Source organism: Castanea sativa, chromosome 12, assembly GCF_040712315.1.
Source record: "Castanea sativa cultivar Marrone di Chiusa Pesio chromosome 12, ASM4071231v1".
NCBI lineage: Eukaryota > Viridiplantae > Streptophyta > Magnoliopsida > Fagales > Fagaceae > Castanea > Castanea sativa.
Window position 1 is genome coordinate 17574837 of NC_134024.1, and position 15920 is coordinate 17590756.

Consider the following 15920-nt stretch of genomic DNA (forward strand, 5'->3'; position numbering starts at 1 on the left):
ATTTAATAAAACACCCCTATTAATTGCATGCACATGTGTGTATATATTATAAGTAGAATTTTTAGCTTATAATGATTTTCGTTTTTGGTTAATTTGTGTATGGTTAATTGGTCTTTAGTTTAAACCCTTGATTATATCTCTATAATATATAGACAGTCGTTCTCTATTTTGTAAGCCTAGAAACTAATTTGTAGGACAGAATTTTGTCCCACACCGGTTAAGCACAAAGCAGATGGGTTGTTGACAAGATCTCAAGTAAGTTAGACAAATGCCGAGCTCTGTTACGTGGGCTTGGAACCCAATGTGGGGGCGTTAAGTTGGTTGTATTTGGAGGGATTAATGTTTAGGAACCATTGTGAGTTGTCGTGGGCTCGTTGATTTAAAGAGTGGGTGAACGACTATTTGCTTAGTTCGGTCTGCTCAGAGAGTTGGTTTTATCCTTGTTTCTGTGTTAGGTGGAACGGTCGCTGGCTTACCAGAGCAGCGGGCTGCATCATCGTTAGGTTCTTCTACTCTCTACGAGTCACCGAGCCCCGTATTGGTCCTCGCTTCTCATCCCCACTACCCAGCTCTTTTGCTTTGTTTTTTTATTTTTATTTTCAAATAACAAAGATCAATTATGCTTGTGCAATGTTGAAATTAAACAAAATTTTGTTATTGTTATTTTCTTTCCCCTAGTTCTAATACCAAGAGCAATACCAATTTGGTTGGAATATATTGAACTTTTTTTAAAAAAACAAATTTTGCAATGGCTAAATTGATCGACCATGAGATGTAAGATCCATGAGTATCAGTTGTGTTTATCGCTCACAATCAACCACTTCAACGACTGTGTAAGTTATTGTGAAAAATAGTTCTAATACCAAGAGCAATACCAATTTGGTTGGAATATATAGAACTTTTTTTTTAAAAACAAATTTTGTAATGGCTAAATTGATCGACCATGAGATATAAGGTCCATGAGTATCAATTGTGTTTGTCGCTCACAATCAACCACTTCAACGATTGGGTAAGTTATTGTGAAAAATAATTTGTTTATAGCATTATTGAAATTAAAATGAAAGAGAAAATTATTTTAAAAGCGGAAGCATGGAAAAGAGAGATTATAAGGGAATTTGGAGGTTAAGCCTAATTACCAATATACATGGGACAGAACTTCAGTAGTTACATCTTTACTGAATGTCTTCTAAAACCATTGCCAAATTCCAAGAGATCTTGCTCTTGTTGGAGCCGTCCCCAAAGCTTGTCTAACACCATATTTGAGAGCCCACTGCCTTCTGAGTCCAATAGAGATTAGAATTATTAGCACCCTACATAAAAGACTAAATTATCTTAAACACAATGGTTGGAATAGAAAGACTTCAAAGATTTTATTCATGAAGCAAAATACTTAATATGCATTTAGTTATAGTTATCACTGTTTCAATTATATAATTCAAACACAAACTACCTAAAATCATATCTTTCAATCTAAATGTTTACCATGAATTACAGTACAGTCTCCTCAAATTGCAAACACAAAGGAAGTTACACATTTGAGAGCCCTTGAATCCAACAGATAGCAGAGCTAGCTATTAGCCTATTAGCAATCTGAAGCAAACACCAAAAACAGCAAAACTACAGTACACCAAGTACAGAAAAGACCAAATTATCTGAGACACAATAATTGGAATAGAAAGACTTCAAAATTTTTCAATCATGAATCAAAATATTATCACTATTTCATTTATATAATTCACCACACATTAAACTACCTGAAATCACATCTTTCAATCTGAATGTTGACCATTAGTTTGTATGAGAGCTTTAGGTATTTGGGTTTTTCTTTTCTTTTTTTGGTTATAACTTATACATATACTTGCTCTTCTGGTAAATTAAAAAAGTTAGTAGTGGGAATGGGGATATACTAGCGTACGGTATGGACCAACAGAGCTCTCACGAAGCTTTGGTGTTTGTAACAAGATCCCTTGCTATTCAGGGCGCTTGATGCATTTGAAGCACTAAGGCAAAAACTGAAATTGAGGCATTTTATTTATTTAAATATAATTTAAAAAAAATTAAATATTACTTAAATTCTATTATCTTATTTTAGATACAAAATTATTAGTAATTAATATGAATTGAGTAGAAATTTTTTTTAGAAAGTCTATAGACAAAAAAATTTATAAAACTTTTCACACTTGTTGACATGATAGATTGATAGTGGTAAGTAAAAGAGTGATGTTAGTCGTGAACCAATTTGAGAACTAGTCAAATTTGCCAACTCAACTATTGTGAAAGATTTTGTGGATTTTTTTTGTGTATCGCTCTTTTTTTTTTTTTTTAGAAGTGCTACATTTACAATATTTTTCACAACAAAACTTAGGAGTTAAGTTGTTACTGGTTCTAATTTGAACCCACCATTGAAATAATTTTTTTTGCTATCAATAATAGCTTATAACAATTTGTGACTTAAGATTTGTTGTAAAAATATTGAAATTTGAGGCATTTTTTCTACTTAGGGCCTTAGGTGATCACATTAATTACTTATAGTGTAGACCCGGCACTATTGCTACTAAGCCCACAAGATAGACAACTTCCATTGCCGCGTATCGTGTATAGTACATTAGTACACATTGGCATAAAAGTGTACAATTTTGCACACATTTTTTTAGTCCGTAACATAAATCTTACATTGATAATACAATATAAACTAATAATATCCATATATTTAAAAAGAGTTTTTCACCCTCTGAATTTCCTATTTCGTGTGTGTATAACTATACATTTGCAGGTTTTTATCTTACTTTCATGCAGAATGGTTAGCTTACTAAACACTTTTTTTTTCTTACTTTTGTATGGTTAATTTGGGAGCACCCATGACTATATTTTAATGATATATAGTTGTGCTCTATTTTAAATGACAAAAGTGAAGACTTAGTTTTATATTTGGTGATTTTTCTTCACTCTTTAATGATGATCACGGTTTCCATTGTCAAGAACGTTGAGTTTTAATAAGCCTTGAATAATGTTTGTAGTCTAACTTTGCCCAACAATATCTAGTCCCACACTGCTTGCATAACAACGATAAGAGTTATTTATATCCTCTCACGTAAAAGAAACCCGCGCCGGGCTCTGTGACGTGGGCTTGTGACCCAAGTGGGGGCATTAAGTTGGTTTTAGGAAGGGGAAATTTGGGCTTAAAGCCTCAACCCGGTTTCAAGCTTGGTTTGTTGACAGTGTCGTCCAATTGTGGACTTCACGCGCACCATAGGTGGCGCAGATATAGTTGTGCGCTTATAAAAAGATCTGGGCTCAGAGAGATACGCTCTTTGTGACCTGTCTTCAACGTTCAGCGTTGTGTTGTAGGCGAACTTGTTGGCTTATCAGAGCAACGAGAAGATCTTTAGCACAAGAGTGTGTCACAAGCCCTGCTGGTCCGCACTGTAGGCTCGCTTCCCATCCCCCACTGCCAACTTTTGCTTTTCCTTCTCTTCTCTTCCCTTCAATCCATTTTTGTGCTAGTTTCAGTGGTATCTTAATTACGTGCCTAAATTTTCACCGCCATAAACTTGAGAATTTCTTTGAATCCAGAGGGGACAACACAATTTGCAACAAAATACAGACCAGTAAGAGTGTCAGCATTGGGAGATGTAAAACCTCCCAAATTGCTATTTTACAAATTCAACACATCAAAACCTTCTTTCATCAAGTGTGTATACTTAAAAAAACTAGATTTGTTCATATGTCTATCATTTATTAAAATATCTCTTTTGATTCAATATTGTGGTGTAATGTCTCATTCTTGTTTCCGATCACAAAATAAATCAGAAAAATGATTTGTTCAAAGAGAAATCTTATTGAAATTGTCCATATCTAGTTCACCCTTTGGAACTATATCATGTAATTAATATGGTATAACTTTGTAGTCTTTGTTCATTTCTCTTGTTTTAAGCAAAAAAGAATCCTTGAAATTGAAATAACAACTACTTTTTTTTTCGTTTAATATTTGTTCCTTTAAGTTAAGTGTACTTTCGTTAGGGGGAGCGGGGGAAAAAAAGAGAGAGAGAGAGTATTGAATTCAGCCTCAAGAAGGAGCATTCTTTGGAATATTTTTCAGTATCTTCTATTCATTTACTGGTTTATAATTTTAGAATAATATCTTGAAAGCCAAGTAAATAATTTTTTATTTTATTTTTAATATATGTATATAATGGAAATTAAATTTTATATAATCAATACCAAGAGAGCATCACAGACAACTAATTTTCTGACATACATGCCCATAGTGATTTTGATATGAGAATTGGGTGTAACCAAAACTGCATCACTAATGATAGTTATTTGCTAACATACGCAGAATTGACCAAGAGAATCATAAATTTGCAAACATGGCCTACCTATTCTCCCAATGCAAAATCTATTCTACTAGACTTTGAAAAAAAAATTCCCTCTTTCAGAAGAGACTTCCAATTTGTTTGATGATTTTAGAAGGTAATATGAACATGCTAGTCTAATAAACTTGAATTCAAACTATACTAACTTAATCAAGTGAACACTTCTAACAGATGACAAAAAAGCCTAGTTGTCCAAAAGTTTAAAACTTAGCAGAAACGCTTAAAGCAGCATTGACAGAAGGCACTCAGAGTCAGAGGAACTAGATAGGAAATGATCCTTATTTCAACTTCATAACAGTAAGAATTTTCCTAATAACCTCATCTGAAATTCCAGCAAAATAAATTTCACTATTGTTAGAGTTTGCCCAAAGTCGATATTCTATGAAAATCATCCAACCTATACTTGATAAATTTTATTGAGTTTATACTTTATGGTATACTTGGTTGGCAAATTGTGAACAAATGTAATCATGTTATAAGTGTCTTTCATATGTTTTGAGTGTTTGAACTTTGAAGTCTATTTCAAGTCCAAGACAAGATCAAGTTTAAAGCTCAAGAAGAATTGGAGTTTCTACATTCTTGATACCAGCCCAATTGATTGAGAATTACTGATCTCGACTTATCAAGATTGATGCTGAACAAAAAACCACCAATTTGGTTCTCCGTGCCATGTTGAAATTAAAACAGTTTTTATTTTTGTTTTCCTTTCCCCACTTGTAATACCAAAAGAGCAATACTAATTTGGTTCTCATTTTTCTCTTATTTTATGTATATTCAAATACCAAAGAGCAATTATGTGTGCCATGTTGAAAAATGAAAATTAAAACAATAATACCATGGCACAACATTTTTTTCACACTAAATTTTACTATTTCTGAAGAGGTTGACTTGATTGTGAGTGACAATTTTACTATTGCTGAAGTGGTTGATTGTAAGTAGTTTCTTATGGTTGTTCTTTATGTCTTGCAATGCGAAATTATCTGGGACTAAAAGGGAGTCATTTATAGTTATATACTATAGTCTATTCTTGCAGAACTGGTATGATTGTAAAGTTGTCTTGTCACTCAAAGACGGAAGCATTAAACTACTACCCTCTGGAATGGCTAATATAGGTTTTCATCAAATTTGGTTCACGCCTAAACTTAACAATCGAAGAATATTTATATAAAGCTTCCTGGCCAAAGTTGAAGCTGTAATTCTGATGTTTGCAGTTTGATGTTATCTTTCAATTATTTATATATTTATTTATGAGGTAATTTGACTATCAAATATTTGAAATTCCCATTCTGGTTGCAATAAACTTATCCTTATTGCATGTGTATCACATATATCTGCAGGTTTTGTTATCACTTATACTATACATGGTCATAAAATGGTTAGCTTACTATGATTTCCTTTATTCTTACTCTCTATTTGTAATTGGTCACACCCAGATTATGTATATCTCAATGATATATAGTCAAGCTCTATTTTTAAATCAAAAGTATAGACTTAATTAGCTTAATATTGGCTAATTATTTCAATAAAAAAAATTGCTAATTATCTTCATTCTTTGATGATTTGTGGTTTTTCCATTGTCCAGGTTGTGTGAGTGAGTCTTGAAAATGCTGTAATATTTAGTCCCACACCGGTTGCGTAGGAATCAGATTGGTTATTCATATACACTCACACAGAACAGAACATTGCTGAGCTCTGTGACGCGGGCTTGTAACCCAAGTGGGGGCATTAAGCTGTTTCGGAGGGATTGGGCTCTGGAGTTCAGTTCGTGGCTGCCACTTTGGCCCAAAGACCATGGGGTGTTTCGCTCTTCGTGGGCTTCTTCCGTACCCCGATCTGGAGTGCGATGGTGAGGTGTGTAAATTGGACGGAGTTACAGAGAAGAAAAGATTCCTCTGTAAACGGTCGCTCATTTCCAGTTGTTTCGGAGTGGGAGGCGTCGATCTTGTTGGCTTGTCAGAGCAACGAGTGTCCTTTATTGGCACACCAAGTCTCACGAGCCCCGCTGGTTCATCAGGCCGGGCCTTTAGCTCTACTCCCTTTCCCCACAAACAGCTTTTCTTATTATACATATATGGTTCATCGGGCCGGGCCTGTTGCTCTACGCCCCTTGTTCGAATTCTTGTTATATATATATATATATATATAATCATAATCATAATCAAGTACTCTAAAAACGCTCATAATTCATAATATTTAAATAAAATTATTTTTATTTATTCTAAATTTAACAAAAAGTGAAACACTATCTCTCTAACAAGTCCAATTTTAAACTCAAACTCATAATTATCATTTTTTTAAATAAAATTATTTTCTTTAAACCAAACTTAACAATAAATGAAACTCTATTTCTCTAAAAAATTCAACTTAAACTCAAAACTCAAACTCAAACGTTGATATAATTTATCTCTAAATATGCGAGTTATAAAGAGAGAAGATAACAATTTGGTTTGTTTAATGTACTTGCGATCCGTAACTACATATCCGATCTCCTCCATCAACTGAAGCATCCTATTTTTAGTTTTTAAACAATGGTCTGGTCTCCCCCCTTCCCCTCATAATATGACAAAGAACAAGGCCCCATTACATGACAAGAATTGATTGTCCGCAATGTATATGATCTATGTATAAGCATTCATCCAAGTAGATAAGCTCTGGTGCCTTCCACCTAATGATTGCTATATAAAATTGTTCGGATGATAATTAGAATCATTGTGACGTGGAGAGAATATGGTATAAGTATGTTAATCTCCACATTTTTTTAGCATGAGCCACATGTTGATAAGGTTCGTTTAAAGTTTAGACCTAGGAGTGTTCACCAAACCACATAAACCGCACAAACCACACCAAATCCGCCCGCAAAATGGCATAACTACACCACACCACAAGTAATAGTGCACCATACCGCATGGTGCAGTGCGGTTTGCAGTTTTACAATAAGAAAACCACACAAACCGCACTGCACCGCACCCTCTCTGTATATTAATATATTTAAGTATTTTTAATATTAAATATATTATTAATAATTTAATAACCCTAGTTTTCAAAAAAAAATTAGTTTGATAACCCTAGCAAGTGTTGATTAGGAAAACCAACCAAAAATAAAGAAAAACTAACTTAATAGTTTAAAACTTGGACCAAAACAAAGGGAAAAATTAGTTTTGGGCTGGGTAGAAAAAGCCCAAAATTTGATAAATATACTAATTTCAAATTATTCAAACCGCATCTTATACACCGTACCGCATATGTGACCGCAAAAGTGAGGTGCGGTGCGGTGCGGTGCGGTTTAAAGTTTAGCCAAAACCATATCTGCACCGCACCACACTGCACTGCACATGTGACTGCAAAAATAAAGTGCGGTGCAATTATGGTTATAGCTCTGAATCTTTTGATTATCTATAATTTGTAAGCTCTGAATCTTTTGATTTCTTTTAATAGTTATAGTCATGGATTATCTTTTAAATGTAACTCATTTTTCTCTTATATTTTTCTATTGTTCAGTCATATATATTACGTTTTGTTTCAATAATTTCTAAGCAATGAATCATCTAATCCTTTAATATTTTTTGGTCTTTCAGAAGTTTTAATATTTGAATTTTTAAGTTATTTTTTTGCAGTATCTGAAACAGACAAATTTTTTGTAAGCTATTGCAAGTTGAAGTAATGGGTTTTTCATCAAATTGTAACACAAATTGAAGTCATACAAGAACAAATCATACAGTGGTGTAATTTCTTAATCAATTTAAGATTTTATAAAATTATTTTAGTTTACCTCATAAATAGGTAGGTTTCCGTGCATAGCACAGGTTAGCGACTAAAATTATTTTTATTTGGTCCAAACTTAATAAAAAGTGAAACTCTATTTCTCTAACAAGCCTAACTTAAACTCAAACTCATCATTTTTTTTAAATAAAATTATTTTTATTTAGTCCAAACTTAACAATAAGTGAAACTATATCTTTCTAACAAATCCAACTTAAACTCAAACTCATCATTTTTTTTTTTTAAATTATTTTTGTTTAATCCAAACTTAATAAGGAGTAAAACTCTATTACTCTGACAAGTCCAACTTAAACTCAAACTCATAATTTTTTTTCAAACAAAATTATTTTTGGTTAATCTAAATTTAACAAGGAGTGAAACTCTATCTCTCAAACAAGTCCAACTTAAACTCAAACTCAAACATTGATAATTTTTCTTTAATATTTTTTGGTTTTTCAAAAGTTTTAATATTTGAATTTTTGAGTTATTTTTTTGTAGTATCTGAAATTGTCTGACAAATTTTTTGTAAGTCATTGCACGTTCAAGCAATGGCTTCTTCATCAATTTGTAACACAAATTGAAATTATACAAGAGCAAATCATGCAATGGTGTAGTTTCTTAATCAATTTAAGATTTTGTAAAATTATTTTAGTCTACCTCACAAATAGGTAAGTTCCAGTGCATAGCATGGGTTAGCGACTAATTACCAATATTCTTGTTATATATTTCTGTCAAAAAATATTCTTGTTATATATATTAATTACCAATAATTTGGTTCTCAAGACTTTTATTGACCCATTGAGATTTTGAACTTGAAAATTAACTCATTGAAATTGAATAAATAAACAATTGAATTGGATTGGATGGTACCAACGAAATCTAGTGCACTAAGAAATCCCATTTATTATGGAATTATTATTGAATTAACCAATCAACTTGTTTTTCTATCAAACATTTTTTTTTATTGAATTAACCCCATTTGTTATATATGTTAATTACCAATATTCCTGTTATATATATATATATATATATATATATATATTAATTACCAATAATTTGGTTCTCAATACTTTTATTGATCCGATTGAGATTTTGAACGTGAAAATTAACTCACTGAAATTGAATAAATAAAATTAATTACCAATAATTTGGTTCTCAAGACTTTTATTGATCCGATTGAGATTTTGAACTTGAAAATTAACTCATTGAAATTGAATAAATAAACAATTGAATTGGATTAGATGGTACCAACAAAATCTAGTGCAGTGAGAAACCCCATTATTATTGAATTAATCGATTAACTTGCTTTCCTATCGAACATTTTTTTATTTCAATAATTTTCACAAAAAAAAAAAATCGACATATTATATTTTATTATGAGAATAAATCCAACTTCTTCTGATCCTGGGATTTCCGCACTTGAAAAAAAAAAATGAGACGTATAGCTCAAATCATCAGTCCGGTACTGGATGTAACTTCCCCCCCCCCCTCCACCCCCCGAAAAAATGCCTAATATTTACAACGCTCTGGTAGTTAAGGGTTGAGATACTATCAATCAACAAATTAATGTGACTTGTGAAGTACAACAATTATTAGGAAATAATTGAGTTAGAGTTGTAGCTATGTGTGCTTCAAATGGTCTAATGAGAGGAATGGAAGTGATTGACACTGGAGCTCCTTTAAGCGTTCCAGTCAGTAGAGCGACTTTAGGATGAATTTTCAACGTGCTTGGAGAACCTGTTGACAATTTAGGTCCTGTAGATACTCGCACAATATCACTTGTTCCTCTCTTTTTTTCTTTTTTTTCTCTCTCCCTCTCTTTTTTTTTTCCCCTGTCATCTGTTGTTATATATATTCATTCTTCTTCTTATTCGAGTTACCAATAATTTGGTTCCCCTTTTTTCATTTGTTCTTTTTTTTTTTCTCTTCTTTCCCTATCATTTGTTGTTATTTTTTATTCTTGCTCAAATTACCAAAAAATGCAATCTGCAGGAATCAATAGAAAATGTAAAATCCCTTATGATACGACAGATCTAATTCAATTATTGATAGAATAAATATGTCTATCATTTATTAAAATCTCTCTTTTGATTCAATATTGTGGTGTAATGTCTCATTCCTGTTTCCGATCACAAAATAAATCAGAAAACTGATTTTTATTCAAAGATAAATCATATTGGAATTGTCCATAACTAGTTCGCCCTTTGGAACTATATCACATCCTCTCTTTTTTTTTTTTTCAAATTACCATAGCAATTTATTTTTTCATCATTTGTTGTTCTTCTTTTTCCTACTTGAATTACCAAAAAGAGCAATTCACAGGAATAAATAAAAAAAGGTAAATCCCTTATGATACAATAGATTTGGCTTGATTATTGATAGAGTGAATATATTCTCCATTTCTTGAAATTCCTCTTTTGATTAAAAATCATGGTGTAACATGTACCCTTTCCTGTTTAGTCACGAAATAAATCAAAAAATATAATTTTGTTCAAAAATTAAATCTTATTGGAATTATCCATATCGAGCTCATCCTTCAAAACTATATCACATCCTAGATCGAGTGAACTAGAATGAATTGAGATGATATTTTGTAAATAAATTATTATGTTGAATATATTAACTATTTCTTTATTTTCCAATAGCTTGGAAGTTACAACAGAAACATCTTGTTCTTTTTTAACAGCTTATGATCTCTAGTGGACCTCTCAGTATGATTCGAACAATATCTCAACTACAATGTTTTTAGTTGTGTTATTATCGTAAACTTATTTTGTTTTTAAAAATTAAGTCTTACAAAAAGCATTATTTTATCTTAAAAATTTATAAATAAATTGGCAATAAAAATAAATTAACATTTTTAGTTAAAACATACAAACCTTAAGGATTAACCATATACTTTTGAACTTAACACTCATTACCAAGAGTCTTCTAAAAAACACTTTCATTATTAGGTTAATCTCGAAAAATACAAGAGTTTTGTACTTCAACTAGTTAAGCATCACTCGGTATTTCAAATAGAGACATTTAGAGTTAAAATCCCCCACCCCCAACAATTGATCTATAAAATAAATAAAAAATCAATTCTTCTATAAAAAAACCAAATTTTTTGTTAGGTTCAAAAAACTTTTTTTTTTTAGAGAGATAATTACAACATGCTGCTAACCCTGCAGCTTGAACCCTTTCCCCCTAGACCGCCAAGCACTTTGTGCATGGGAAGGTGCCAATTCAACTATAAGGCCTTTTGGTGAAAAAAAAACTTTTATATGAAGCATAAAAGGAAAAGGTTTACTTAATAGTGTTTGTACGCCTAAGTTTGGAATCTCAACAAAATATGCATTTCACATTATATTATAACAAATATGATAACAAAGTACAAATTTCCTCTAAAAAAAAACCTTCCATTACATAAGAAAAGAAAAGAAAATGATTGTTTGGTTTGGAGAAAACTATTATATTAAATAACGTTTCATAAGCCTGTGTTTGGATTCTGAACAAAATATGAATCTCATAATATATCGTAACAAATATAATAAAAGTTTTTTTTTTTTTTTTGGAGAAGCAAATATAATAAAAGTTGGGTCCAAGATGTCATGGCCGCATCAAATGACTATCTTCTCTAAGAGACAAGTGTCTACACACAGTTTTTTTCTTTTTTTTATTCACAAAATATACTTTATGCCAATAGTTTACTTGAAATAAATTTTACTTATTAAGTTTCATGAAGTTTTGAATTTAATTTTAACTAAAATTCAATTACCAAAAGTATCCATATACTTTGTATAAAACTCTATTATCAAAGTTTCAAAAAATTTAAAATTTGATTACAAAAAGTTTCCAATAAGTTAAAACAAAGATTAATAATTTATTCTAACTATTTTGATTATATATTTCATTTTTATTTTTAATATAGTACAATTTATGCATGCATTACACATCGTGCTTGCGCCAAGTAACTCAATATATGCATGCATTACACATTGTAAAATTAATATTTTTTACTTTTTCTAGTTTATTAGTTTAGTTTCATTGTCAGTACTCTCATACTCTTTGTGTGCCTACATTAATCGAAATTCATATGGGCCCAAACCGAACCCTTGCCCAGCCCAAAATGCATTCGCCCAAGGACACCTCCGTCAATATATAAAATGCTAAGGACAAAAACCATAATCTAAACTCACTATATAAACCCTAGCAATCCTCATCTTCCTTCAAACTATAAGTCTAGGGTTTCCGCAGCTCCACTTCCTCACCAGAAGAACCTTACAACAGAGCTCCACTTCCTCCGCCGCCGCCACGCCACCATGGGTCGCATGCACAGCCGCGGGTACCTCCTTCTCTCTCTCTCTCTCTATATATATGTGTGTGTGTGTGTGTGTGTGTGTGTGTGTTTGGATTTGAATGTGATTTGTGGTTTCTGTGATTTTTTCAGTAAGGGTATTTCAGCCTCAGCATTGCCATACAAGAGAACTCCACCGAGTTGGCTCAAGATCTCTCCTCAAGATGTACTTTTCAAAACCCTAATTCTCGCTCTCTCTCTCTCTCTCTCTCTCTCTCTCTCTCTCTATATGTGATTTGTGTATTTGTGTGTCATTTCTGATCGAGTTTTAATTGTGGTGGAAATATATATATAGGTGGAGGAGAACATATGCAAGTTCGCCAAGAAGGGTTTGACACCATCACAGATCGGTGTGATTCTTCGTGACTCTCACGGTATCGCTCAGGTTAAGAGCGTCACCGGAAGCAAGATCCTCCGTGTTCTCAAGGCTCACGGTGCGTTTTCTCTGCTTTTCTTTTCTTTCTTTTTTTTTCTATTTTTGGTGTAACATTTGAGCTGTGTTTAGATTCTGAGAAATTTTCGTTTGGTTTAGGTGAGAAAATGTAGTTGTCATTGTGAATATGAGGAGAAATTATATGTTTTATAATAAAAGATCAACAGTTACGATTAGCTGCTGTTTGGTTTCTGAGAAAATTTTGTTTGGTTTAGGAGAGAAAATTTAGTGTGAGACCATTAGGTACTGTGATAATATGTGTACCGTAGAATGAAAGAAACAGAATTCCGATTAATAGTATTTAAGCAAATGAGTAGTTGAACACCAAAGAGAAGTTATCATTGATCTATATAAGAACATGGTTATTGATAGATATTGCTGTTATTTATTAGCTGAATTTAAAAAAAAATTGTAACTATATGTGAAGAGTGGAAGAGTTGTTAGATGTGAAGAAGAGTTTTATGTGTTTTCTGTATTTGTGTAGTTGAAGAAAAGGGGTTATTAGATGAAACCAAAGAATGTTGAGATCGCATTAGAGCTAACTTGAGTTGTGGGTTTTTTTTATTCATTAACTGTTGGTGTTTGTATATGAAAATGCTGAGATTATAAGGAATTAATTGATGAAGCCCATATGTTGGAATTGAAATTGAGCTCGCTTGAGACGAGGATATAATTTTTTTTAATTCTTATTCAGTTCAAAATTGGTTATCTTGGAATTTAAAGAAACTATTTGATGAACTCCAGATGTTGGAATCTAATATGAGCTAGCTATCAATGTATTTTTTTAATCACTTGTTGGGTTTGCGAATTAGAATGTATGTAGCATTTGTCATTTGATTCAAGTTTCAGGCAAAAAATTATTTCAAATAATTGGTATTTGTAGTGATCTTCTCAATATAAGTGGGTCCCTCGTGTGTGGATCCCTCATGCATGTGAAAGTGTTGGTGCATATACTGTTATACAAGATACCATCTCTATTTTGAAATGTTGAGTTTTGGTTTTTGTGGTTTTTTAAGTGGTTTTTTTCTTTCATTTTGGTTAGGTCTTGCACCAGAAATTCCAGAGGACCTGTACCATCTCATCAAGAAGGCTGTGTCAATTCGTAAGCATTTGGAGAGGAATAGGAAGGATAAGGATTCAAAGTTCAGGTTGATTCTTGTTGAGAGCAGGATTCACAGGCTTGCTCGCTACTACAAGAAAACAAAGAAGCTTCCTCCAGTCTGGAAATAGTAAGTCTTCTTGTAATATGTCAACAGTTCTCTAGATACTCAGGGTATAGTTAAATGATTAATTTATAAGTGAGTAGTTGATTATCTTGGGTTTTTTCTCTTTGAATCTTTAATTTAATTGAAAGCTAAAATTACTGAAAATTTTCTTTTTCAATTTTCTCTATGGCTGCTTATGTTGGAGATCTGATCTGTGCTTTGGGAGCTTCAAATTGTATGAATCTTATTGTAAAGGTTATCATTGAAGGCTTGTGCATAAAAGAAATTGAAATCTTGTGTTGTTGTTGCATGTTCCAATGCATTTATTTCCTTATTATTTTGTGGGGTTGAAGGGCTTGGTTTGGGTAGAGGAGTGGTCTTGAGAAATTATATTTGTATCATGTATGAATATGCTGCCTATGGCTGTGATGTCGTTCATTAGGTGGTGGTGATTTATTTATTGGTTTTCCTTTGGGGAAAGATTAAAGCATATTTATAGCTAGTGGAATTTTAACTCTGTTGACTTTGTTCAAGTTATCCAACGAAAGATTATTAAAAATTAGATACCGTTATTTTAGTGTGTTACATGCCATCAGATTTTATTTATTCTATTCTTACTGTGGATTGAAATTGCATATTGGTTGGATGTGAATCTGGTGCACAGTTGTGTTTTCTTATTTTACTCCATCTTCCCTGCTGATTTTTTCTTGTGGACCTAAAGAACTGCGTCACTAACCAACCTGTTATTTATGCAGCGAGTCAACCACCGCCAGTACCCTTGTTGCTTAAATGAAGTATGTAGCTCAGCATATTTTTAGTTGTCCTTGGAAGGTATGGGTATTCTGTGTTGGCAAGATGGGTCTTCAAATTCCAGAAAGATTTGTCCAGACAATTTATAACTGTCAGAAGATTTTGTTTGTGCTTCTTCTATAATAGTAGTGAAAGTTGAACCAAAGATTTTGTATTTGGCTGTCGTTGTTTATTTAGTTGTGTTTTTGTACTTCCATTTTTAACTTTTGTGGTCTAGTAGTTTTTAATTTTAAACCTTCTGGTTTTAGAGATATATAAATCCTTAATTTTGCTTCAATTTTAATTTACAATTATTTGTTAGTTTCTCTGTGAAACGGAGCTGAAGGCTTAAATTTTAATTTAAAATTATTTGTTAGGCCATCTGTGAAGGCATACTTGGCTATTTTTTGTAGAATATTTCCATGGCTGAAGTTAAAAATTGGGCCATTGGAATATTATGGACCCATTTGGTAAGAAATTTCTAGTAATGTTTTGTAGGAAATACCTGTGGGGGAAAAAATGTGAAAATACGTGTAATGTTTATACATTAAAAAAAAAAAAAACTGTTCTTTAACAAACACTCCCAATATCTTTGGATATTAAGGAGGTGTTTGGTAGAAGAGTTTGAGTAATGTTATTTGTAGTTTTTTAAAATACGTGTGGGGGAAAAAGTGTGAAAATGTGTAATAAGATTGTTTAAAATTTGGTTGAGGGGGGTTTGAAGTTTGAACCACTCCAGGCTCTAAATTTTGGGCTTAGTTAAACATTTGTCCCAATTTCTGTGCGTAATTCAGGTGTGAGGAATTGGCGTAGGGGCCATTCTAAGAGCATCCACATCAGTGTATCTAAAATCATGTATAATACAAATTTTTTTCAATTTTACACATTTTGAGCTACATCAGTAGAGCTAAAACTGGCTAAAATAGTGTAAACCCATCTCCGAGCTACAGTACCGTGTAAATATACACGGTTACTGTAGCTCGTTTATACAATATTTTATGATTTTCCTTCGCTCCTTT

At 32.2% G+C, this 15920-nt stretch overlaps 1 protein-coding gene across 1 annotated transcript; it reads left to right on the forward strand.

Annotated features, from left to right (window-relative positions):
- The first annotated feature begins 12313 nt into the window (after positions 1-12313).
- On the forward strand, positions 12314-15199 carry LOC142619682 (small ribosomal subunit protein uS15). The gene is made up of 5 exons (XM_075792893.1): positions 12314-12462; positions 12568-12640; positions 12770-12908; positions 13950-14136; positions 14868-15199. The coding sequence occupies exons 1-5, from the start codon at positions 12440-12442 to the stop codon at positions 14899-14901; spliced, it is 456 nt and encodes a 151-aa protein (XP_075649008.1). The 5' UTR covers positions 12314-12439; the 3' UTR covers positions 14902-15199.
- Positions 15200-15920: the final 721 nt, after the last annotated feature.

What these genes read in the sequence shown, in the direction of transcription:
- LOC142619682 (XM_075792893.1), top strand. Translation starts at nt 12,440, where the DNA reads ATGGGTCGCATGCACAGCCGCGG. An exon ending in GGTCGCATGCACAGCCGCGG is followed by an intron (nt 12,463 to 12,567) that starts GTACCTCCTTCT and finishes TGATTTTTTCAG; the next exon opens with TAAGGGTATTTCAGCCTCAG. An exon ending in CTTCCTCCAGTCTGGAAATA is followed by an intron (nt 14,137 to 14,867) that starts GTAAGTCTTCTT and finishes TTATTTATGCAG; the next exon opens with CGAGTCAACCACCGCCAGTA.